This window comes from Vidua macroura, chromosome 2 (assembly GCF_024509145.1).
Source record: "Vidua macroura isolate BioBank_ID:100142 chromosome 2, ASM2450914v1, whole genome shotgun sequence".
Taxonomy (NCBI): Eukaryota; Metazoa; Chordata; class Aves; order Passeriformes; family Viduidae; genus Vidua; species Vidua macroura.
Window position 1 is genome coordinate 5,938,072 of NC_071572.1, and position 26,703 is coordinate 5,964,774.

At 43.2% G+C, this 26,703-nt stretch overlaps 1 protein-coding gene across 2 annotated transcripts in view; it reads right to left on the reverse strand.

The window, feature by feature from the left end:
• LOC128822725 (V-set domain containing T-cell activation inhibitor 1-like) overlaps positions 1 to 26,459 on the reverse strand; it is a 38,680-nt gene extending 12,221 nt beyond the window's left edge. For both annotated transcript variants that reach the window (XM_054004543.1, XM_054004542.1), the window contains exons 1-4: positions 26,339 to 26,459; positions 23,974 to 24,077; positions 3,671 to 3,753; positions 3,202 to 3,254 (exon numbers count right to left, since the gene is read on the reverse strand). In XM_054004543.1, the coding sequence (XP_053860518.1) occupies positions 3,202 to 3,254; positions 3,671 to 3,678 (61 nt within the window). In that variant the 5' untranslated portion in view covers positions 3,679 to 3,753; positions 23,974 to 24,077; positions 26,339 to 26,459. The remainder of the gene's footprint in view (positions 1 to 3,201; positions 3,255 to 3,670; positions 3,754 to 23,973; positions 24,078 to 26,338) is intronic.
• Positions 26,460 to 26,703: the final 244 nt, after the last annotated feature.

Sequence of the window (26,703 nt, forward strand, 5' to 3'; positions counted from 1 at the left end):
AAAGAGTCCCAGTTTCCCCTTGAAGTCAATGACATCAGCCATGGCTCAGCTTGTCACATGCTCAGGCCCCTGTTTCCATATCAATCAGCCTTCTTTGGTGTCACACTGTGTTTATCCAGACATGAAAGCAGAAGGAAAAGCATGGTCCAGACAGCTGAATCTGACAGCCAAGTAAATGTCTTTGGTTATGTCTCTTATCACCACACATCTGCTTTTCTTTGGTTTTCAGAGTTTTCAGCTGAAAATCCCAGCCCAGTTTGTCCAACAATGTCAGCTTTTAGCTGAAAAAAAATACATATCCCAAGACTTTTTTCTGGGTAGTGGTGGAAGGAGAATCCTCTCATTGTGTGGAGAACTGAGCCATTTGGTCATTATGCTTTGGCCATGACAAAAAATTCTTCACAGGGTGATTAGACCTGGGAACAGGCTGCCCAGGGAGGTGGTGGAATCACCATCCCTGGAGGTGTTTAAGGAAAGGCTGGACGTGGCACTCAGTGCCATGATCTGCTTGACAAGGTGGTGTTTGGTCATAGGTTGGACTTGATGATCTCAGAGACTTAATGGTCTTTTCCAACCTAATTGATTCTGTGGTTCTGTAATTTTCAGAATGCATCAGTTGCTGGCCAGGTTTTGCTTCTCAAAGGGCACTTGAATTATAACACAGCTCAGCCTCCCCTGTACTGTGTCCTAACTGTCCCAGCATGTCTCACCCTACAATCCCCAGGCCCTGCAATCAGTGACATGCCCGTGCAGGACCATCAGCTGTCCCAGCACACCTCAAGGGGCCACTGCTGGATGAAGGAGGGAAAGGAGCAGCCTGAGCCCCTTCCCTGAACTGTTTGGGCCTGGGGAAATGTTGGAACCCTGGATGCTGAGAATTTAAAACTTTCTGTGCTGAAAGGCACAGACCCTCAAGAGAACACTGCATTTGACCTGAGGCCATGGAGAAGCTTCCAAAATGGCATGATAGAACTGGGGTGGAGTTGGAATAGAAGTGTGTGATATCACAGGGTGGAAAACTCAGAGTTTAAGGGTTTAGAATACAGTAATATATAAAAAGCAAGATGGAGGTTTTAAGGCAGAGGCTGGTCCTTCTTCACCTCCTTCTCCATGGGTTTGGGTGGTTTTGTGTAATTGGACAGAAAAGTCCCCATTGCAGGACACGAGTGATTAGTTACTGGGTTAAAAATAAAAATAACTTAGATGTCATTTCTTAACTGGATAGTTGTTCCTTGGGACCTTGTAGAGAGATAGATACAGGGCCGTTTTGTATCTTGTTAGTAGAATGCTGTAGAACTCACAACTTGTAAGATTGTAATATAGATAAGAAATAATAAACATTTGAGCCAGAACACAAAATACTGTCTCTAGTACTTTCATGCTGATCCTGACAGGCAAAGTCAGTCACTGCTCAGCAGTGTCCCCAGGGCAAGGCCATGTGTGAAAGCAGATTGTGGTTCTGGCTGGCCCTGCCCGTGGTCAGGAAACCACAGTGGGAAAGGAGCGTGCCTGAGGCTGCTGCAGGGGGTTGGCAGTCAGGGGAAGAAAGGAGCCTCCAGAAGAGGAGGGAGAGAGATTTTCCTGGTGGGAAAAGTCCTGTCTGCAGGGTGCCATGAGGAGAGAGAGTGCTTGCAATGCATGGTGCTGCGCTTGAAGAAAAAATGACAGACAGAGCTTGTAGCTCTATTCAGAAAAATGGACAAGCAGTATTTTCCTAATGAGCAAAAGAGGGAGGAAGGGTGTGGGTCCTACCTCCTGCCTGTGGACACCTGTACATTTGATTCTGGTTTTCGAGGTGCACCTATTTGTTCTTGATTCTTCTTCTGAAGATGGAGGACACCAGTATTTAGCGTATCTGAGCTGAGCCATACCCATTCCCTCTCCTCCATGGCATGGTGTACAAACCTTGTACCACTCGTGAGGACTCCGTGAACACCCACAGGGATCAGCCCACCCTGCCCTTGCTGCTTCCAGCTGGTAAAATCAGGGCAGAGGGAGGCAAAAAAGGAGGCACAGCTGAAGCTGGCTGGGATAAGAGCAGGTGACTGAAATCTGCTGTAATGAGTTATTGAATCAGCCCACAGCTGCAAGAGGTCTTTTATAGATGGGGAGAACAGAATTCTGGGGGCAAGTCAATGTGTCCTTATAGAAGCCAGTCTTGAGAAGAAGAGTAAAGTCCTGCTGAAGGCTGGTGGTGCTTGGTAAGCTCCCCACTGAGGCTGTTGCTGCAGCAGGAGATGTGGAAGCAGGGAGCTTCCTGGCCAGAAAACTGAAGCAGCCTTATGATGACAGCTGCTGCTGAGGTATGACAATCAGGATTAAGAGTGCTCATCTTACCTACCAAGTAAGCTTTGCACATGGAAGGGGCAGCTCTCCACCTTGGAGGAGATGAATGTTGCTACACAGCTTTCACTTGTAGTTGTGAGGCTTGAATGGGAAGTGGGATGAGTTTATTTTGTGGATTCTTTTTTAACTGTGTGTTTTAAATATTGCTGAAATGTTTAAGCCTGTTAAGATGAAGTTGAATGTGACAATTTAGTCAATCTGTAAGATTCCTGTAATGAGAAAACATTCCTGCTTCAGTAATTGAAGTGTGGTGCAGGGAAGCTCATGAATATTGGGTTTTTTTGTTCCCCCCTTGTTTTCCAGAAGTGTAGCATCCTTACCCACCACAGTGTCTGGCAAATGTGAGGCACTTCTGGGCAAACAGAGGAGTCCTGACCACACACAGTGGTCTTACTACTGCTGTCTTTATCTGTCAATAAGGAAACTGCATCTTGTATAAACATGTACTAGTTTGTCCTTTTCATAGGGAAGATGGTATCTAATTTGTGTAATGTCAGAAAGTCAACTCTGCTAGAACTGAGCAGATGCAAGATGGTTTGGGGTTGTAAAGGATGAGATTCCAAGTAATCTTTAATATTATTAAAGTGGTGGGGTACTTTTAAGGATGTGGCAGGATAAACTTTATAGATAAAGATTTATGGGTCTGAAACACCTTAAATTTGAAAACCACTTCTTTTGGATACAGAAGTTTATCTGAGGGTTACGACCTGTACTCCCAAACCTTGGACTGTGATGAGATACATGCAAAGCAATGCATTCATTTGCTCTGTTTTGCTCCAAGATTCTGCTTGTACCTTGTGTGTTTGCATGTAAATGCCTCTGCAAATTCCTAGGTGTGCACTATGGAATATTTACCTCTGGGCAGAGAGGCAAGCAGTAAGCAGGCAACCATCCAGAGAGCAGTCTCCCTAATGAGAAGGAGAGAGAAGAGAGAGAGGTCAAATGCTTTGTTAGAATGCTAGAGCAGAGATCAAAGACCTTTTCTCTGGTGTAATTTATGCCATTTTCCCAAGCTCCCTCATCTGTGAAGGTAATTTGGATATGAAGCTGGATGGGTTGGAAACCCTGGCTTGTTTTGCCATCTAGTCTTGGTGTGGGTTTTATCTGCTGCCTGTAGAACTGAGGTTTCTCAATGTTCATGATGGGACAAGGCTTCATTTGCCAACACCAGACCTGTACTTCCCTCTTGCCTTCACACACAATGTTAATTGCATCTATATAGTCATAGTTTGATCTTGAGATTATTTTCTGTTGGTAATTAAATGAAATTCCTTCTGTTCCCAAACTTCAGCTCCTTCACAGCCCAAGCAAAAGCATAGCTTACCAGTTCATTTTTGTGCCTCCCAGCCCTTGGGAATCCGTCCCTGTCAGGAGCTTCACCAGATGCTTCAGCTGCTGCTTGTGTCTCTGCAAAAGAGTGAAAGGCTCTTAATTTTTGTTAGATGTGCTCCTTATAAGAGAGAATAGGTTATTTATTGCTGCTTCATTTGCTGTTTTCTTTCACTTTGTGTATGTAAAACACGGTGTGTTATTCTATAATTTCTGGGTATGTATCATTTGCAGTCTGTGTATGTAGATTCACAGTGTGTTTGCTTTGGCATACACTCTTGCAATACAAATAATGTATTTTGCTCTGTAGGACGGATGTGAGTCACAAGCCCTGCACTGATTAGCTCTCAGCCTGGTGAAGGGGTTCTTGTTCTGCAGCCAGCTGAGAGCAAAGAAAGTGGAGAAACCTGATGTGTGTTGTATTTATCAGGAGGTGTAGGCACCATCCTACAAACTGCTAAATACCACCAAAGCTGCACATCTCCCAACAAAATAATAAGCCTGTAAGGAAAATGAAAAGAGTTTATTTGAGGAGGCTTTTAAATCAGGTACTTTCTTAGGAAAAAATCCAAAATGCAGCAGGAGTGGAGATGGGAACGAATGTGGAGTTTGGCCTTCCTTTTGCCATCCTCATAGGATCTTGTAGATTAAGGAGTACAAATATCTGAGTGATTGTTCCTCTCTGTGTGCTCCAGAGGTGATTCTGATGGTGGAAGCAGTGGTTTAACCAAGGTTTTCTGCCCACTGAGGAAGCTCTGTGTGGGGAAGGTGCTGGTGCTGTTCTCCTGGCTGTTGCTCCTGGCACAATGTGGCTTCCTGGGGTGAGCAAGACCTGGATTTGTGTTCTTCCCTCTCTGCTCATGGCCAAGCCCTGCTTATGAATTGTTCAACAGCTCCTTCCTGGGGCAAACAAAGCCATTGTTGGCTTTTTTGAATTAACAGTGTGTCCTGCCTGTCTCTGCTGGACTCCTGTGGTTTGCCTCCCTCCCCACTGAGGAGGTTAATGTTTTGGGCAAGGCTATACATTTATGGGAGTTTATTCCATATTTGTTTCCTTCCTGCCTACCTGTTGTCAATGAAACTGAGGCACTGATGGTCACTCCTATCACAGAATCATTTAGGTTGAAAAAGACTTCTGAGATAGTCTAACATTTGTCAGCAGACCAGAGTGCCATGTCCAGTTGTTTCTTGAACACCTCCAGGGCTGCTGACTCCACCACCTCCCTGTGCAGCCCACTCCAATGCTTAACCACCCTCTCTGTGAAGAAATTCTTCCTGATATCCAGCCTCAACCTCCCCAGGTGCAGTTTGGGGCTGTCTCCTGTCATCGTGGTTGCCTGTGGCAAGAGAGAAGAGTTTATCTGCCCTCTCAGCTTTGTGCAGATGTTCCATTCCACATAAGGCTGCCAAAATACCAAGGAGCAGACTTGTTCTGCTGGGCCAGGCTCCCCAGCAGCCTCTCCTGTCAGGCAGCAGTGAGGTCTCTGGCCATGCTGAAGGTGCTCTGTGGTACTGTGGCCATGTCCACTCTCTCTGTACATATAGGTTGTCCTGATGATAATCTCCTTATTCAGAAATACCTAAACATTTTGGCATGTGTGGCTAGCTAACAGGCCTTTTTAAAGGTGCAGTAGCAGCAGACAGGAATGACCCACAAGGCAGACCTCCTGAAAGTTGTATAATTCTTCTGGAGGGTCAATCATTTTCTGACAGTTTTGATTCTGACTCCAGGAAAACCAGGGTGGTTGTTCCAGCACAGCTGGTTGGTTTGTGTCCCTGCCTTTGGCTGGCTTCCTCCCACGGAGTCCCTGTGGAGTTTCTGGTTCTCAGAAATGCCTCTTTGGAAGTTTTGGACTGGGGAGTGACTGAGATTGGAGTTGAGATACCAAATTGTGTCTGAATTGTGCATGTTGAGCTCTCTTGCCATCCACGAGCTGGTGTTACTTCCCTACTGAAGTTAAGCCTGAACATAAAGAGAGCAATGCAGGTCTTTTTTTAAGGAAGCAGAATCAAACCACAGGAATGCTTCAGATGGTCTAGCTTCAGTACTGTTTAGTTGAAATAACATTTCTTTCTGGTTTGAGCTGACTTAACTTGATGCTCCTAGTACCCTAAAGGAGAGATCTGTTCCTGTCTGTTTAGTTGAGCTGGTGTAAGATGTTCATGTGGATAAGCACTTAAAAACAGTTTCTGTTTGATATTTCATTTTTCTTATTTTCTATTTCTGGTTTAAGTGAAATGGAAGTTTGGAAACTAACAGTTTTTTCTTTCTAACTTTTTTTTTCAAATATAAAATTTGACCCATTTATTGATCATTTAAATCAGCTGTAGAAATTATTTAGGACTTTTTCCAGAGGTTAAAATAATTAAGGCTTTGCAATGAATAATCACTTCCTGAAGAATTCAAATGCTAATTAGTAACTCTTTAACATGCTAGCCTACCTGAAATAACTAAGGCATTGGGTGCAATTAAAATATATGATTAAATTGTAAAATGTATGATTAACTTGTAAAGCACATGATTAAATTGTAAAGTTATTATCTTGATAAGCTTTGTCATCCAACTTTTGTGTCATATATGCAAGGCCATGTATTGAGCACGCTAGCTCAGCCTGCATTAAAATAAAATTAATCAAGTAGTGAAGTAACCAGATGTTCCTAGTAGAATAGCAGGAATCTATGTTCCAAAGCAAATAGATTCCAATTTTCCCTTTCCAGTTCAGGAGGGATGGGGTGAAAAACTGCTGTCGAAGATATAATGCTCTTGGGAGCACTAAAACTCTCCCTGTGTGGTGACCACAGAGTGTGACACTGATATCAAAGTGGTTGTGAACTAAGTGGGCAAGACAAACTGAAGGAACTGATTTGCTTTTTTTCACCTCTTCCACTTCACCTGGCACCAGCCAGTGCTGGCACTGAATGAATGGTCATACAAGGTGGAGAAGGCAGCAGTAATTATGAAAGGATTAGCCAAAATCACCTGGCAGATGAATGAAGGCCTCTGCCAAGGTGGAAGCTTCTCATTGTGCACTTGGCAAAGCTTGGTAGCTTAGTCACTGGTATTTTTTTCAAGTATGTGTTTCATTCTCCTCCCTCCTTTGCATACCTTTGGCTTTTGGAAACAGATTTATGCAAAGTGACTGTTGTTACTGGTGCTTGTAGGAGGGTGGGGGAGGCACCTTTCTCCATGACTTTGTGAAGTCCTGAGTGTACCCTAAGCTGAAAAATGCCACCTTGCTATTCTTTACCCACATCAAGGCAATTTTCTGTCATTTCTCTCATGTAACCACAGTTACAGTCCTATTGCCTTTAGGTAAAAGCCATTAGTTAATAGAAAGCTAATGAGTGAGTTTGCAAGTGGAAATTACAGCCTGGTTTCTTAGAGAAAGTTTTATGATGCAACAGCCTGTACCGAAACTCTGTGATTACTTCTGGTCTTATCTGAAAGCATAAACAACGTGAGGCGTCATTTACAGGCCTGTCCTATAATTAGCTCAAGGAGAAAGATTTAAGACATCTTGGAGAGGGATACGTGCTGATCCACAGTCAAAAAATGACACTGGCTTCCTCTTCAAGGATTCTAGGTTTTGAAATTGCCCTAATTTGAAAGCCGTCTTCTGGAGGTTTGTGAGTGGTGGCAGCAAGTGTTTCTGTAGCCACCCTTGTGGCTCAAGGCAGTGGAAAGGAGCATCCTCTGCTTCCCTGGGGGACTGCCTGGGGCTTCAGGCTGCAAAATGTGCTGTGGTGACAGCTGAGTCTTGGATTGGGATCCTTATCTCAGGTGCCAAGCTGTGGGTGGCTGGCCTGGTTTTCACATTTGTTTGTTTTAGCAGACTTCATAAAGTTGTAATTATCTGGATTTGCCCTTATCTACTGTGCACTGGGGCTCTGTGTATTCCGTGCATGCTCCCTCCCTGTGCTGCAGTCACACCAGCCCAGCTGTGGAGGTGGTGGGTGGGGTGCTGCCTTTGGGCTTTCCTGTGTTTCCCCATGCTGCTGGAATTTCCCATGGCCTGTGTAAGGCTTGTTGTGGGCCACAAATAGGCTCTGGGGACTGAAAGATTATCAAAGGCATTTCTGATCTGAAAGGATTTTCCTTCTTGGGAGTAATGAATGAATGGTGACGGTGCATGGTTTGCTCCTGGTGGAAAGCTGTAGAATCAAAGAATCATTAAAGTTGGAAAAGTCCTTTAAGATCATCCAGCCCAACTGTCAACCCAGCACCACTGCTATATTTGCCACTAAACAATGCCCTCAAGTGCCACCTCTACATATTTTCTGACCACTTCCATAGATAGTGACTCCATCATTTCCCTGGGCAGCCTGTTCCAGTACTTTACAACCCTTAAATTTTTTTCCTGATATCTAATCTAAACCTCCCCTGCAACTTGAGGCTACTTCTGATCCTGTCACTTGTTGCCTGGGAGAAGAGGCTGACCCCCACCTGGCTACAGCCTCCTTCAAATAATTGTAGAGAGTGATAAGGTTTTCCCTGAGCCTTCTGGTCTTCAGGCTGAGCATCCTCAGCTGCTCCTCACCAGACTTGTGCTCCAGACTTCTTCCCACCCCTGTTGCCCCCTGTTTGCTCCACTGTACCACATACAGGTCCTGCAGCAGGAACTTAGAGCTTCCCTGGCTTTTAAATAAATAGCTTTGGTAAAGAGGACTTTATCTCTGTGTATGGAAATAAAATGTGTAGGGAAAACAGGAATTTCAATTTATAGTGGATCAGTTTCCAGAATTCAAATGTAAATAAACATCTTCCCAAGGGTTTAAAGGAAAGCAGCAGAACTCTAGAGGTGTCTGGCCAAAAACAGACTGTGTGTGACCTTGCAGACTTAGCAGACTGGAAGCCTTGGGAAACTAGACGGTGTTCTTGATTTCAGAACAGCCATTCTAAATAGCTCTCAGACTAAACTGGTCTGTGGCTTTGTAAAATGAGAAGAGTTTGGTGGCTCAGGGGACTGATGCTAAAAGCGGCACCTTTCGTTTCAAGTTTCAGGGGGGAAGGAAGCACGCTCTTGGTATGAGTGAACAGAATTCAACCCTGAGCAAATGATGCTACAGTCGTGTGGTATTTGGTGGCTTCAAGTTAAGTCTGGTCAGATTGAACACTCAGATGGTCTAGATCCATGGCACCTATATTTCCAGCTGTTATTTCTGAGAAGTTTTGTTTGCCATCTGCTCTACTGCCTTGTGTGAAAGCAAATCCAAGAATGAGGAGGATTTTTGTGCTCGTTCCAGAGGGATGTTGTGTCTCTGCTGCCTGAGTGTTAGGCAGTTTGGCATGACATCTGTATGTAATTTGCCTTAGTGGGCCCTCATCCCATTCTCTTAAGACATGCTTTATTCTCTCTGTGAAAACTTTTGTGCCACATTTAGCTTTCAAAGAGAATGCTGCTGCTGTATGGCAGGGCAGTGCCTTCCATTTGCTTTCTTCCTGTTGGAAAGACTCTTGGCATAGGGAGGGATTTCTTCCCTCTAAACCTCTAGCAAGCGTTCCCAGCCCCACCTATCCTGTCTTCTGTGTCCTAAGCCCTCCTGGGCCTGAGTTCTGCGGATCTGACACTCCGTGGCACCTCAGGAAGCACAGCCTAAGCAGTATGAGGTGTATCCCCTCCTTGACCCTCATGCTCGTGGGTGAGATTTATTCCTTGTGACTGGTGGTGTGTGGTGGTATCGTGCCCTTTGATGAAGTGTCTGGAATTAGACCAAAAAGCCATGGTTCCTTTTTGTAAAGTCCTTCTGACAGGTCCCACAAAAGTTCTTCTTTTTCTCAATTCCTTTTTGCCTTTCTGAGAGTTTCCACTGCTCTTTATCTTCCAGTTCCAACAAAATATTTTTTTCCTCTTTTGGTGAATAAATTGTTCTTCCCAAGAATAAAGATCTCTTCTTTCAAGAGATTACAGTTATGTGAAAAAAGCATAGGTATGTGAGGCTTTACCTTTTAGGAAACTGTAGCCTTAAAGAAGTAGCTCCCAAGTGACATTGCAGAAAGACAAGGGTTCATTCAGCTGAATCTATGTTATGTATTTTTTCTTATTTTGGAGGCAGTTCCTGCCTGAACATCTGCTTCTAGTACTCCCGGTATCATGGTTTATTTTAGTGTTGTTTAACCTACAGAGGTATTGTAGGCTGGAGTGTTAACATGGAAATAAGCATTTAATTTTTTTTCTTCATTGAGGTCTTTTTTTCCTCTGGCATCTGCTCAAACTAACCCTTAAATCAGTGGTATTGCCTGACTCTGGAGTACTCAACAACGAAGCAGCTAAGCTGATCCTTAGATTGAATTATGTAGAGTCCTGGAGGCATTATTAATTTAACTGATAACAGTGACAATGTTTGGATTAATGCAACACTGATCAATACTAATACTTTTAAAGTGGATGATCTGGAGATATAAAAATGAGACCTAATTTTGAAGAGTGATGATCCAGTCTGAGTTACTAGCATCACTTTGGAGACCTCAACTTCTGTGCAAGTGTGCCATAATCTCTGAAATGATTACTTAGCCTTCTTACTGACTGGGTGTGTGTGAGGTTCTTGCTAGATACAAGCTGGGGAGGAACTTATTGGAGTAGGAGAGAAGATGGGCGAAATAAAAATACCTCACCCATGAATTATGTGTTAATTACGTCAAGTGGTAGGAATTCCTGCATACAACTCCTTGTAAGACAGATACAGGCAAGAAGGACCAAAATGGATTGAAATATGGGTTGGGAATTTCTTGCATAGTCTGGGTGTGGTTGGCAGGTATTTCTCCTTGCTTTTTGTCTCATGGTCTTTCTCTCCCATTGTAGTTACTATTTGCCTTAAAGGGCTTTGTGCCACCTGGATTAGAGATTCCCTATGTGAAATAATTATGTCTTGTTAAAAATGAGGATGGAAGCCTAATCCTGTTTTTAGTCTGTTACTTGCAGAAACCTCCCTACACTGAAATATCTCCACCTAGTTTAAATTTCTGCAAATAGTTTGCAGCTCCATCATTCAATGGGCTGAGCCCCTCTGCTTGCATGGAAGTCACACAATTATTTGAGCTCTGCCTTTGTCACTAAGCTCCCACAGAGGGACAAGGTACATGCACAGCTAGACATGTGCAAGGCTGGTTCAGGCTTCTTGGAAAAACAGAGTAAAGAGGGTATTGCTGCCTGAAACGATGGAAAAGGCAAGAAAAACTTAAAGAGGATGTAGCTTGACAATAATTGAGTTACTGAACACTAAGTAAGAGCCCAAAGCGAGGATGGATGAGGTTCTGAGCAGCCCAGTCTAGTGGAAGATGTTCCTGCCCATGGAGAGGGGTTGGAATGAGATGACCTTTAAGATCCCTTAAGACCCAGACCATCCTGTGAACAGTATTGAGCTGTTAAGATTGTAAAGCTCCAAAATTATCAGTTTTATAAGTGTAGGTTTTTTGTGTCCTGTCTGCATCTACCTTTCACATTGGGCCAGGATTATAAAACCCCCTTGGTAAATGTTATCAGCCCAAGGAAGGAAAGAGGAAAACTCCCTCCCTTGGAAGTTTTGAATTCAGGTAGTGGATGTAGCCTAATCACAAGGGAGAGGGAGAAAGGGAAATTCTGGGGGAATTTCTTAGGAAGCAGAATGGAAAACTATTTCAGGCTCAAGAGACTGCTTTGAGCTGACAGAATAGTCAATACATGCCTTTATTACTTTTGTTTGATGCCTTATATAGGAGGAAGTGTAACACACTAATGTCAGAGAATTTCTATTCTCCAAAATGACTTTCCAGCCCAATACTGTGAGAGCAGGGAAAATCCTGGCATGCAGATGTTTATTTTTGCTGGCAAGAAGCTCCAGGATTACCAGTTTCTTTTCCTTATTGTGATTCCTCTCTTCCCTTAGCTATTTTTATTTGTATAATGTCTCAAAAAGAGGTTCTTTCTACAGGATGTGGTTGTTTGTGATACATATAGCAATCCCACCAAGGCTCAACAGTCAGTTTATTTTTTTTCCTCTATCAGACCTGTTAGGACAATATATCTCATCCCTAACTTGTAATGCCAAAATAATTGTACTTATATTTTCTATCAGACGAGAAGAGGAAGAAACTTGGACCAACTTCAGAAAACCTTTTTGTTCTACAGGAGGGAGTTAAGTACTCATCAACAAGTTGATGAGCCTCAATGAGGCTATTTAGTAAATGAGGCTAATTAGCAGCCTATGCTGTTGAAGCTGCTGCACTGGATGTGGAAATGCTGTGAATGATGGGTCTGAAAATGGAAGTTCAGGGTCCCAGAGTGAGAGGAGAGAAAGACACTGAGATTAATCAAGGCTAGTGTAACTTTTCTTGGCTCTTCCTGGAGGATAATGTTCACTTGGGACTGAACTGACAGAGTCCCTGGCTGAATGTTTGTACACCTGGAAGATAAACCCTGACAACAGCCCCTCTGAGCAAGAGAAACCACCTGAGTCACATCCAGTGTTTTTCTACTCAGCTACTAAATGCAGTTGTTTGAACATGTTTATGAGCAACTGTTCATCATAGTTTTTATAGACCTGGAACAAATCCTGGGGCCAATCAATTGATAATAATTAGCTCGCTGTTCTCAGAGCTAAGGAACCAAAAGCAGCTGGTCTCTGCCTGAACTGGTCTCTCAAGGAGCATTGCTCTCTTAAAGTGAAGGTGTCTGGGTTTTATTTGAGATTTGTTTTCTCACAATTCTTGTAAGCAGACCTGCAACTGCAATTTGTGAGAACTTTTCAAGGAGAGAGGAGCTGTTTACAGAATAACTTTTCCCAAGTAATTCATAACATGTACCCAGTACCAGTGGTGTGCTGGTGAATTATCTCTGATATTTCTGCAGGTTCCAGTGGTACCTTTTTCATGCAAGGAAAAAACCAGATGAGTAAATAATTAATAAATGGAAAAGCTGTTCATTTCTCCAGGAGCCCAACTTGGCTTTTTCCACAGATGCCCATTGTAAAGCACAAAGTATTCATGCAATACTTTGTACTAGTAAATAGAATATTTTGTACTAATCCTAGTGGTTCAAGGACTCTTGAACCAGTGACAAAAATAAGACTGAGACTTGCCAAATATTGCAGGTTTAAACCTGACCCCCTTTTCCCCATGGAATTGCTTTCCCAACCCCTGCTTTTTGAAAATATTTATGAAGCTGAAGCCTATACAGTCTTTTAAACCTAGCTGCTCTGATGTTGGAGCAGAAAGCTTCCAGTTGTATGGCTGTGTTACAACCAGGGTAATATTAATGTCCAGTTAACTTCTGTTTGTCAGAGATAGTTAAGAACAGGATCCCAAGCACAGGCCCTTAAAAATGCCTGTAACCACTCCATGCTTCTTTTGCTGATCTGTAAATGATTGTTCCAAGTGCAGAACAGTCATCCAGAGATATTTTGCCCAGGTGCTGAAGGACTGTAGACTTCTGGCTTCATAGCTGAAGTGGAAACATTTTTTTTTGTCTGAAGAAAATGTCTGTAACAGTAAATTTGTGTAAATAGGAGAAGGAAGAGTGGGGATCATAAACACTTCCTGCAGGGCCCATGCTCTGGAATGTTTCTCAGTGTTCTTAAAGCTTTCAGATCTTTTAAATGCCTGGTTCACATTTAGTTCAGGCAAATGGTTTTTCTATCTGGAGCACCCATCTCTCAAGCATTGTGTAAACATGATCAGATCTTGTCTCATTCTTGTCCCACCAGCAAAAGAGCAATTTCTGTTATTGGTGCAGTAGCATTAATAGCATTTTTTTACCCCTGATGCTAATCACAGCTGCACAGGGAGGTGCTGGCTGCTTTTCAAAGTGAAAGGCTTGGGGTTTGGAAGCAAAGAAAGGAACTCCTCCTTTCTTTTGAACCTCTCTGAAAGACCACTTGTGTTTTCTTCCTACTTACAGGTTTCTGCTCAGAACCGTGGCATGAGAAAGAGGTGGCATTTCCCCCCCTACCCTTTTCTGACAACAATACCCTATACTTCCCATGGCTGTGCGCATGTAAATTAATTTTCATGTTACCTGCTCTCTCCTTTAGATCCATGTGGGGACCTACTAAAACTTGTTTCATTAATATCTGTGCATGTGTCTCAGTGGGGAAGGGCTGTGTGTTACTTTTGATTTTTCTGTGGTGGTTCAGTGCCTTGGTTTTCCTGTTGGAGACTGTAGGACTCCAGCAGGATTTTTTTTCCTAAATGATCTTTTAAATGAAAGCTGTACTTGGTTGAAATGTTGCTGTTCTAGAATTGGAAGATGACCAACAGCTCTGGTTTTAAAAATCCAAACCCAGCTCCTCCCATTCCTGGTCTCCCCTTTCCCCCAGTGGACAGTAAAAGGTCCCTTCCCCCCCGGAGAAAGCAAAGGAACCGTGTAAGATGGAAGCCACAATTTCTTATGCTGTCACATTTCTTATTGCAATTTCTTTCTGTCTTCCCTTTCCTACTGCAAATCAGCTCTTGCAAGCCCTGATCTGGGGTACCTAGGAGAGAGAATAGAAAATCCAGCTACAGTAGCATTACAGATGGTTTTACAGAGGATGAATTTAGAATTGAGAGATAGCAACAGCTGACATAGAAATGTTTTGCATTGGATGGTGCATTCCCTAATAGACTGTGTCAAGGGAAGGCAAACTGTTGTTCCATAACTGCTGTGAGAAAAGTGCACAGAAGTGCATAGAAAGGGCAGATGAATTCTGGTATGGGTTTTCTGATGTCTCCTGATGTTAATGCTTTTGCCGTCTAACACATATTCCCTGGACTCAAGAGCTAACTTTACAGAACTGTCTTAGTTTGTCTTAGTTTTGTCTTTTCTCTTGCCTTGAGAAGAGAATCTCTTTGGAGTTTTTTTTTTCCAAGATTTGTTAAAGGGCTAGAAGGGATGTTGGGGGGAAGAGGGAGGAATTAAGCAGGTATTTTGCTTGATCCAACAAACCTTACTCCTCTTAAGAAACCAGGTTGTGAACTGTTAATTACATCTTTGTGCAATTGGCTGGTGCTTTGAGTTGTGATAGAATGGGAAAAGTTAAGCCAGTCCATGAACTTAAGAACTGAAGATCACAACCCAATATGTAAAATTATTATGGCTTCCAAGAACTAGGGGGGAATATAAGTATTAAAAATTACTGACTTTTAAAAAAATAGCCTTTAGTTTGCTCTTCTAAGGTGAAATGTTTTGGTGAGAAGGGAGCTCTGGTAATGCACTTTCTTTACTTCAGAGGGTGCTTATTTTGGTTGTAGCCACATAACCCTCTCATCAGTATGTTTAAATCCAGAGAGAACAATACTTTTCATCTGAAAGTAGGACACAGCTGAAAGTAGGCTGAAGAATGAATATCTGACATCAGCCAGATGGTGTCAGGCTAATAAATTCTGCCCAGATGTCGTGTGTTGCAATAGCATCTGGTGGCCATCGGTAGTGGATGGCAGGGTCATCCTGAGGGGGCCATAAGGTCACCCTGTGGGCTGTGGTGGAGGTCCCTTTAGATATGGCCCTGGGCCCAAACAAAGTACCTTAGCAGTGAGTCACTGGATCCACTGTGTGAGATTGTTTTATAAAAGAAACTTTCTGGCCGTGCAGGCAGCTGCATCTACAGCAGGGGAGCAGCACATGGGGCACTGCTGTCTTGTCTTTTTTGCAGTATAGAGTGCACCAAAAGAAATCTTTCTCAGTGTCAGAGATGCCAAACAGCATCTGTTTTAGATGCTTATGCTGTTTGGAGCACGTTGGTAAGCAATGACTTGAAAAGAAAGAGCAGCAGTTTGTGTAGAACCACAAGGTTTCATGCTATGAAAGATCAGCCCGACCTCTTTGTGGTTCTACACTTTCAATGTAGGAAATCCCCCTGTGAAAGTTTTAGGTGAACTTTGTTTTGCAGCCTATTTTCAACTAGCCCCAAAGTGGAAGCTGAAGGTGTGAAATGCAAGACCTACATAAGGCTTGAAAATTCAGCAGAGCATTGCACTGACCCACAGTTGGGTCTTTAGACTTTGCCTTCCCCCAAACGACTGAGCCATTTCCTTTCCAAAACAGCAACATTTACCTTTACCAGTGCTGTTGAGAGGTCTTGGCAGTGCTCTGACTGAAGCACTACTTGCGTGACATCTCCTGCTCCCAACACTCATCCTTACTTCCCTTAACTCGTGCTCTTTCCTTTCCACTGATTAACACCCTGTGAACTATCTTCTGATGCTATCTCACACCAGATTTTTTTTTTTCCCCCCTAGGATGATCCAGTACCTGCTTCTGCAATGGCAGGAACAGGTTGTAGCTCCACAGTTGTGATCTGGTATCTTGATAGCTGCAGGAGTTGTTTCTGTCTCTGCAGTGCTACAGACACAAATCTCCTCTGCACAGTAGCAAGTGCCTGTGGCACATCTGCTTTGGCACCCTCTGAGCTCTTGGCTGGAGTTTTGCAGAAGTGATGACTTTTGCATCACCTAGATAACGACTGTTCTTTGGAAATCCATGAAAAAGTGGGTTGGAGCACTGCAGCGATTGTGTCTGTGTCAGTGATTTTGGAAACACTGTTTAATCCGTGTATTATACGGCCGCTGATTGCTGGTTGGGTGCCATCACAGAAACGTGGTGGGATGACTCGCATAGTTGGAGCACTGCACTAGATGGCTACAAGCTCTTCAGAAGAGACAGAAAAAGGAGAAGAGGTGGAGGGGTCGCCCCTTATATTGGGGAGGTTTTGGATGTCATAGGTATTGAAACTAATGATGATGAAGTTGAGTCCCTATGGGTAAGAATTAAGGGGAAGGCCAACGAGGCTGACATCCTACTGGGAGTCTGCTGTCGTCCACCCAACCAGGATAAAGAGGTGGACAACTCATTCTATAAGCAACTGAACAATGTTTCAGGATCATCAGCCCTTGTTATTGTAGGTGACTTCAACCTACTAGACATCTGATGGGAACTTAATACAGCAGAAAAACAGCAGTTTTTGGAAAGAAAAGTTTTTAGAGTGTGTGGAGGATAACTTTTTGTCACAACTGGTGGGTAAGCCCACCAGGGGAGGGACTATGTTGGACCTGTTGTTCACAAATAGAGATGGACTGGTGGCTGATGTGGAGGCTGGAGGCTGCTTGGGGCACAGTGATCATGAAATTAAAGAATTCTCTGTAATTGGTGAAATAAGGAGGAATATCAATAAGATCTCTATGTTGGACTTCTGGAGGGCAGACTTTGGCCTATTTAAGAGATTTATTCAGAGAGTCCCTTGGGAAACAGCCCTTGAAAATAAAGGAGTCCAGGAGAGATGGGTGTGCTTCAAAGCAGAGATCTTGAGGGTGCAAGAACAGAATGTCCCTGTGTGCCGAAAGATGAGTCGACAAGGCAAACGTCCAGTCTGGATGAGCAATGAGGTTTTGAAAGAACTTAGATATAAAAAAGAGATGTATCATCTTTTTAAGGAGGGACTGATTTCTCAGGAAGTATTTAAGGGAGCTGCTAGGGCATGTAGAAAAAATATTAGGGAGGCCAAAGCTCAGTTTGAACTTAACTTAGCAACTTCTGTTAAAAGTAATAAAAATTGTTTTACAAATATATTAATAGTAAAAGGAAGGGTATAACCAACCTCTGTTCCTTATTGGATGAGGCAGGCAACCTAGTAACTAAAGATGAGGAAAAGGCCAAAATGCTTAATGCCTTCTTTGCCTCAGTCTTTAGTGGTAAGACAGCTGGTCCTCAAGACAACTGTCCTCAGGGGTTGGTAGGTGGTGCCAGGGAGCAGAATGGTCCTCTTGTTATCCAAGAAGAGGCAGCCAGAGAAATGCTGGGACACTTGGATATTTATAAACCAATGGGACCAGATGGGATCCACCCCAAGGGTGATGAGGGAGCTGGCAGATGAGCTTGCAAAGCCACTCTCCATCATTTATCAAGAGTTGTGGCTCACTGGTGAGGTTCCAGATGATTGGAAACTGGCCAATGTGGTACCATTTATAAAAAAGGTAGAAAGGAGGATCCTGGTAATTACAGGCCAGTTAGCCTGACCTCAGTACCCGGTAAGGTCATGGAACAGTTCATACTGAGTGCTATCACACAGCACTTACAGGATGGCCAGGGTATCAGACCCAGTCAGCATGGGTTTACAAAGGGTAGGTCATGTCTGACCGACCTGATCTGCTTCTATGACCAGGAGACCCTGCTGGTGGATGCAGGAAAGGCTGTGGGTGTTGTCTATTTAGACTTCAGCAAGGCCTTTGATACTGTCTCCCACAGCACGCTCCTGGAGAAGCTGGCAGCCCACGGCTTGGACAGGAGCACTCTTTGCTGGGTTAGGAACTGGCTGGATGGCCGGCCCAGAGAGTGATGGTGAATGGTGCAGCATCCAGCTGGGGACAGTCACCAGTGGTGTCCCTCAGGGCTCTGTACTGGGACCAGTTCTGCTTAATATTTTTATAGATGACATGGATGAGGGCATAGAGTCCTTCATTAGTAAATTTGCAGATGACACTAAGCTGGGAGCTTGTGTTGATCTATTGGAAGGAAGGAGGGCTCTGCAGAGAGACTTAGATTGGTTGGATGGATGGGCAGAGTCCAACAGCATGAAGTTTAATAAGTCTAAGTGCCGAGTTCTACATTTTGGCCACAAAAATCCCCTACAGCGTTACAGGCTGGGGACAGTGTGGCTGGACAGTGCCCAGGCAGAAAGGGACCTGGGGTGCTGGTCGACAGCTGGTTGAATATGAGCCAGCAGTGTGCCTTGGTGGCCAAGAAAGCCAATGGCATCCTGGCCTGGGTCAGGAATTGTGTGACCAGCAGGAGCAGGGAGGTCATTCTTCCCCTGTACTCAGTGCTAGTGAGATCACATCTTGAGTGCTGTGTCCAGTTCTGGCCCCTCAGTTTAGGAACTTGAGCGTGTCCAGAGGAGGCAACAAGGCTGGAAAGGGGCTTGGAACACAAGCCCTGTGAGGAATGTTTGAAGGAGCTGGGGTTGTTTAGCCTGGAGAAGAGGAGGCTTAGAGGTGACCTTATTGCTCTCTACAACTTCCTGAAGGGAGGTTCTAGACAGGTGGGGGTTGGTCTCTTCCACCGGGCAGCAACTGACAGAACAAGAGGACACAGCTTCAAGCTACGTCAGGGAAGGTACAGGTTGGATATTAGGAAGAAATTTTTCACTGAAAGAATAATAAAGTACTGGAATTGTCTTCCCAGGGAGGTGGTAGAATCACCATCTCTGGATGTGTTTAAAAAAAGACTGGACATGGCACTTGGAGTTATAGTCTAGTTGAGGTGTTAGGGCATAGGTTGGACTTGATGATCTTAGAGGTCTCTTCCAACCTCATGATTCTGTGATTCTATGATGTGCCTTGGAGCATAAAGGACAGAAAGATGCACTGGTTGTTCTAGCCATGCCAAAAATCAAGGAGGTGTGTGAGTGGAAATATCTAATATCACTGAAGAACTCTGAACCCTTGGATGTCTTCTTCTGGGATACCAGAGAACCAGTATCATTCATGAGGCCATCCATAACTGAGCAGATGGTTATGGCTGTGTAGTGTCAGGGCCAGCCTTCTTAAAGGTTTCTCTGTTCACATTTCCTAGAGTCATGACAAAAATGTTGAGCATCCAAGCTGTGATAACTTTTAAACTGGTTACTCACTCTCAAGCTCCTCTGATATTCTCTGCTCTAGTGATCTCCTAAGGTGCAAATAGACCTAAATCAGAGACAGGATCTCAGCTTTCTCTCACATAATACAAGTTGAGAACTGTAAACACCAGTGGATAGCCCTGTTTTCTGTGAAAGCAAGATGTGTAGAGTATCAGCTGAAGGAACTGTGTTTCTATATATGTGAGAGATCATTGTTTATCTCTGGGTTTCTCTAGTTAAGTCTTTTCCTTAGAAGAGACTACATTCCTTTATTCTATTCTTGCACAGAATATTTAAAATAGTAGGCGAAATACTTTATTATTTATTCATTTGCAGGTTAGAGGCAGAACCATATCTGGCTGGGGTATTTTGGCATCTTGTAGTATGCTGTGGATATTTTGTTTGGATGGAAGGGATGCCTTTATTTGCATGTCTCAAAGTACTTGTCAGTGTGTTTCCAATACAGTCACACTCTCATAAAACACAATATTATTCAATGTACAGCTGTTGCTACCAAAGTAAACAATTGATTTTTCTGCTTTGCCATCAGATTCTGCAGAAGCAGGCTCTTCTGCGAGATGTCTAACAAAGCTGTAGCCAGCAGGATTTTTGTCATTGCAATGTGCTAGCCAGATGTAGCAACTTTTACTCTAGACAGATGTAACAACTGAGTGGGTCTTCCCTGTTCCCACAGCTGGACTGTCTGAATTCACATCCTCTCTTGCTACCACCTCTTCATGAAAACCCATCTTTTCGATGTGCCCAAGGCTTGAGTTCTGAGTATTTGTGGTAAGAGATGGCCAGACCTGGGCCTTCAGAAATGACTAAACTTGAGGTGAAAACCGCACAGAAACTTTGATTTGGCAAGGTAGGACTCCTCCTCCAAATTGTCTTTGCTTTTTGGTAAAAAGAGCTGATGCATTCAATGGGAACTTGAGTGATCCTTGATAGAATGTGACAATTACCTACTTCTTACTCAAACTGCATCTCGTAACTTCATCTGGGGCAGTGGGGAGGGAGTGTTGGGTCACCTACTGCATCCCTAACTCTCAAAGGAAAAGGGATGTGATGTCCTCAGATGGGAAAGTACCAAGTGCTAATTGATTAGTTATGGCATTGTGCATATTTTACAGGCGCTGCCAAACATCTTGAGGCCTCATTATAGTGCACGCAAACAAAGAATTGTGTTTGCATCTTTAGAGCACTATGGAATGGCATTAAACATTAAACACTACAGCTGCCCTTTCTGCAGACACAAATGTCCGTTTGTGAGAATGTCATGGAACAAGTTGGGGTTTTTTTCCTCCCATTGCTGTAACGTTTGTGGAAAGTTAACTAGTAGTTATTTGGTGTGATTTGTCCTGTGCTTTAATGGACAGTTGTTAAACAAAGTAGTAGCTTCTGGGTTCAGTCCAGGGGAGAAATTATTTATAGGAAGCACTCAAGGTATGTGAAGTTTACATGACCTAGTTTTGAAGCACTTGGAGCACTCACAGAAATCTTCTCTAGATGTTAAAATGCTCATCTCATATTTGTGGTTCAAAGCCCTTACATTCCTGTCCTGCTACCAGATGGGACTTGAAGAGCCTTGTTAAGTTTGTATCTTTCAATGCCCCAGATTGTGGGGAACTCGAAGCTGACCTCGGTGCTTCTAGGACTGTTTATTTAGAGGACTGAATTAAGAGTGTTACATGTTGGCCTTTTTATAATCACTCAAGCTGTAAATCGTGATTTGAGAGATTGAATTGGCTGCTGAAGGGCAGTGAACACCTCAAAGCAGCTCTGAAACATAACACAGGTTTCAGAAATTTAAGTAATCCTATTTCTATGCAGTTTTTCAGGGATGACAAAATGTCTGGGCCTTCCAGCCCCCATTCTGGAGCAACCCAAGATGAAATACTTGTCCTGTTCTAACCTGAGCAAGACACAGGGTATCTCTGACCCACACCTTGCTGGTGGGGAGTCAGTGATGAGTTTGCCATGATTTGTGCTACCTCCCTGAGCTCTGTCTCTTACAGCTGCTTCATCCCAAAATCCCTGCATTTTATGGCCTGCAAATGTAAGGCACATTGGAGCTGAAGTTTCCATTTACCCTTGGAGATAATCCTTGGCATGAGGGCTATTTCTGAGTGGGAACTTGTTTGTGCATCTCTCTACACAGAAGAGTAGGAGAAAATTGGAGCCAAGCTAATAAAACTGTATTTTAACCAAGGCTATCCTAAGTTAGATCCTTCTGTCCCTTCTGAGGTGTGGGGCACATCTGTGGTTGGGCTGAGGCAGGGACACTCTGCCAACCACATCAAGCCAGCAAAGCTGCACTGACTGGGATCAGCTCGTGCAGGACCCAACTCAACTCTGAATTGACTTGTTCAGCTTCAGTGAAAGCAATATTTGGAAAACACCTGTAATAAAATGGCTTCATTCTGTGGCCACCATGAAAATTGTAGCCACAGTGAGGTTTTCAAAAGGTGAAATTAACTGTGTGGAGGATAATCTTTGAGGACAGAAGTTTCCCATGAGGAAATTCAAAGATCCCCTAGACAGGCCTACCATACAATCCTAGCTCTTTAATTAGATGTTTTGCTTTTGGTTTGAGACTCTGAAGGTTTCATCCAGGTACTTGTGCAGCTCTGTCCTGGTGTCATAAAAGGAGTTTGTGCTCAGCAAGGCATTGCTGCTTTCCTTGGCTTTAATAGGTCCCAAGTGTGGGACCAAGCAATGTTTATGGAATTAGGCTTCCCCAGAGTACACTTACTGGATAGATGACAACACTCTAGTACAAATAACACACTCTTTTCTGCTTCATTCCTCTGTGGTGAGTGTAGAAATGGGGGAGGATGTAGTAAAATGTGTTACAGCACAGGGATTTATATGGGTCCGAGGGATGAAATGAAATTAAATTCTGACCCCTGACTCTCTAGTTTGGCATAGCTGTCTTGTAGAGGGGACCTTTCCAGGAAAACCTTTTAGCCCTAAAGCTTTTAATTTCATGCCTTTGCTCCCTTTCCCAGCAGAGGATTTAAAAAGTACAAAAGATGCAACACAACATGGGGACCCCAGGGAGCTTTCACTCCCATCCTCACATGTCATTGCACACTTTCTTGTCAAGAAAAAAATCTTCCTCATCTTAATCAAATCATTCTGTAAAAGAATATTGATTTTGTTACAGGAGACAGTAGAAGCTCTGATAGATTCTTCTCTATAAATCCTATCAATGTGGGCCTTTAGATTCATACAGGGTTATGCTTTGCTTTCAAAAATCTCAGAGCAGTATAAGTACAGTGCTACCTATAGTCCTGGCAGCTGCCAGAAAAACTTAGCTTGTAGCCTGAGTCTTCAGAAGCATCACTATGGGTGACTGAGTGAGGAGTGTATGGGAGTGAATTAACCATGGAATGGCCCTTGCTGGATCTGTGGTAGAGCTGGAACAGTGACAGTGGTGACACTCCTGTCTCCATTTCTTCTTAACTTGTGGGTTTCTCAAATGCTTCTGGGCATCTCCTTTTTTCCCTTCATCATTGCTACCGCTCTTTAAAGAAAATGTCATCCTCTGGATAATAAATTGCATTTGGGTAAGAGGAACAACCAAGTTTAAGCTGGTCTGCCTCAAAGAGGTAGTATATGGAGTTCTGTATGCTCTTCCCTTTCCTGATGTCAAAATAAATCAGTCCTCTTTGGAGACACAATGGGAAGGATCTGCTTGGCTCTAGCTCTGATCTCTCTCTGTGCTGACAGCAATCTGGCAAGCCTATTGATAAAGAAGCTGAAAGCAATTTTGCTTTCACAAAAAAAAATCTGGTTCAGAACTTAAGCACATGACAAAGTATAAAATGGAGTGCTCAAATGTTAGAATAGAAGCCAGAGTTGGAGATTACACTTAAATGCACTTAGTTGAGAAATGTGTTTGGACTGTATAACTAATTAATTATATTCATAAAGAGATGGGAGGCAAAAAAAAAAAAATCAAGCAAACAGTAGTCTCCTTAGCCTCATTTAGTGTGCTCTTTTCAAGGAAATTATAAGTGGAATAAAATAATATGGAAAATGGCATGGTAACATATGCATGAAGTGGTGTGAGGGGAACATACATGCAAAACTAAGTTGTAGAAATAATTTAAAAATTAGAACCCTATATCTTATAAGCCATCACAGTTATCTAGATGAATAATTTGCCTGTTCTCTCCATTCATCCCATTCTGTAATAAAGTTGATTTTTCAACTACACCAAGCAAAAGCTGGATTACACCACTCACCAGTGTTCTTTTTTCATAGAACAGAACTGAATTTGGAGTGAAACTTTGGATATTGGAGTGATGCAATTACTAACTCCCCTTCAGCACATGGAATTCATGCCCATGCAATGCTGCAGTAAGACAGCAGCACTTCTCTGGCTCCTGTTAGCACAGGCACCTCTGCTCCACATCTTGCTCTGGGGTAAGGATTTGCCTCAAGGTTTTGAGGTGCTGTTTGAAAAACATGTGAGCAGATGTGAACTGAAATCAATGAATGGAAGTCTCTAAAGGCTCAGGCTGCTTTGAAAAATATGACTGCAGGTACATTCACAATGTATACACATCCCCCAATGCCCCTGAAAATTATCAGTATCCAGTGAGATACACTCAGTGAAGTATGTTCACAAGTGTGTGTGTATTTAATGCACTGTAGCAGAAAAGTATCTCGCTGCTCAGAGGACAGTTTATATGCATTTTCCTTTCCTCCCCATATTTCTCTCACCTGTTGAACCAAAGCTCAGTCATGGACATGTCCCAGCACCTGGACTGTCACCTTTGGTGGCTGTTCAGGGATGCTCAGCTTCCAAAGGAGGCAGTTGCTTTGTCCTGAGAGGGAGGGAAGGTTGTAACACAGTTCAGAAAAGGAAAGTGAGAAGGATGTGAAAGACAAACCAGCTAAACTCTTTCAAAGGGTTCTGAAGTACTTGTCATAGAAGCATAGAATGATTTGGAAGTGACACTGAAAGATCATCTTGTTCCAACCCCTGGCCATGGGCAAGGACATTGTCTACTAGACCAGGCTGCTTGGAGACACATCCAACCTGGCCTGGATGCTTCCAAGGATGGGACATCCACAACTTCTCTGGGAAACCCATTTTAGTGCCTCACCACTCTCACAGTAAAGATTTTTTTTTCCTTATGTGCAACCTACATCTACCCCTTTTCAGTTTAAAATCGTTGTTCTTTGTCCTGTTACTACAGGCCCTGGTAAAAAGTTTCTTCCTTACCAGCCCCTGAAAGGCCCCTCTGAGATCTCCACAGAGCCCTCTCCAGGGTGAGCAACCTCAACTCTCTCTGCCTGTGTTCAGAGGAGAGGTGTTCCAGCACTGACTGTTTTTGTGGACTTGATCTGGATCTGCTCCACCAGGTCTCTGTTTTATGTTAGCAGAAAACTGTAGATGGCATTTACCATGATAAGGTGGGAAATCCAAGAAGCCTCCTAAAGAGGCCGTACCTTGTGTGTTGGCTTTTTTTTTTTTTTTTCTTAAAGAATATATGGTTTTTTCTTTTGTAGAGTGAAATGTTCTTCTCCCACCCATCCCTCACCTCCCATGGACCACTGAGTGGCTTCTCTGGAGAAAATTGTGCAGAACTGGTGACTTTTCTACCAAAAAATCAGTCTCCTGAGTGTAGTATACACCCATGCAATCTTTTTTTAGGGCTTTCCCAATTGGGGAAAGCCTATCAGATTTTTTTGGTAATACTCATCTTGCCAAATATTTCAATAACCTGGTCTGTATTACAAGAAGAGCACTTGGAGCTGAAAATTTCCTGTCATCTCCTTTCTCTTTCCAGAAATAGATAAATAATTTCTCTGGAATGAAAAATCTGTGCTGATTTTTACCTTTGCACTACCTACACTTGTGTTACCACGATAAACTCTGAAAAATGGCAAGTTTTTTGATTTAATGAGAACTGAAATCTATAGCTCTGTCATTTCACTTCTTCCTCAGGATTCACTTTTAGTCAACTGGTAAAACATTTTCATTTAGCTTTCAAAAAGGCAAGATTATCTAGCGTGAGCTGGCTCTTGAGGGGGTCTGAGTTCCAGGTTCACATGGAGGAGGTGTGAGAAATTGGACTTTGTGACATCTCTTGCTCTGTACTTTTCCCAGATGTCTTTCTCCTACTTTCCTCTGTCCCTGCATTAATTTGGTGGGTACAGCCCCCTCTAAAGGCAGCAAAAAAATCCTGTTATAGGGACTGGCATGTACATCTATTGCTGTTTAGTTTTTGTGGTTTGTTTTTTTAATTAATCTTATATAAATCTGTCAAAACCAAGGCACCAGGTTTGTCTGGAGTCTATTTGTGCAACAGGATTTTTTTTTTTTTTTTTTTTTTCCAAACCCCACCACCACTTGTAATAGAAACCACGGTGAGTCAGTTTGGGAAACCCCTCCTGTGCAGTTGTTTGCTCTCTTTCTAGTCGTGTCACTTTTACACTTGACTTCTTCACTACCTGCAGCCTGGACCCTGGGACCTCTTGCCTTCCTTTTTTGGCTGCTGTTACTCTCTGCCATTGAGAACCTGAGAAGTTATCTAGAGCTCCCTTTCTGCTAGGATGATGAACGTCTTGAGCCTTTGCTCTTGCTCAGGTGACATTTTGAGGCAGAAAGTGTGATTTGATTGTTTTCAACCTAGTGTCCTCTGAATTTCACTAAACTGAGACTCCCTGTTCAGTCACTTCTGTCAGTGTGTCACTTTAACAACTAAGGAAAAGCAAAAAAATAAGAGCAGAAATAAAGGCAAAGCAGTACTCAGCGAGAAAAGTAGTTGGAAATGCCTTTTGTTTTAGTGGTGGGCTTGCTTTCCATTTTGCACACCCCAGCTGGGAGCCAGCACAGGGGAGAGCAGTTACACAGCTGGGAACCCCCTCAATCTGTAGTTTTTCCTCTCTAGCAAACTGTCGGTTATGACAAAGAAAAAAAAAAACAAACCCCAAGCAAAATCCACAGTTTCTTTTTCATTTTTTCCCATGGAAACATCATCTGAACCAAGTGTAAAAGACCTTAGCCAAACCCCGTAGCCCAAATACTGTAATTTTAGCACTTTCTCGTCCAAGATAGAAAACTCGATCTCTTGCTTACCTCTGTGAAATCTCCCTGTGTTCCCTCTGCACGTGCTGAGATCCAAACGTGCTGCTGCAAGGAGCTTCTGCTGTGAATGAGGAAGTGTGCTGGAGCAGGGCAGGATGTGAGCAGTGACTCAGAAATCAGGGACTGTTTCTCCAGCCAAGCTGAGGAATAAATGGAAATATTGTCGGCTCTCACCATAGCATGTGCAGCTGACGTAAGGTCTTGCAAGATACCACTTCACCAATAGAAAAAGCTCAGGAACATCTACCTTTGATCTTTTCCCAGAATTTAGCTATTTATGATAATGCAGCCTTCAGGTACTGCAGTTCCTTCTAGAAGGACTGCCTACCTTTTGTCTTATAGTTAAACATTTCTTC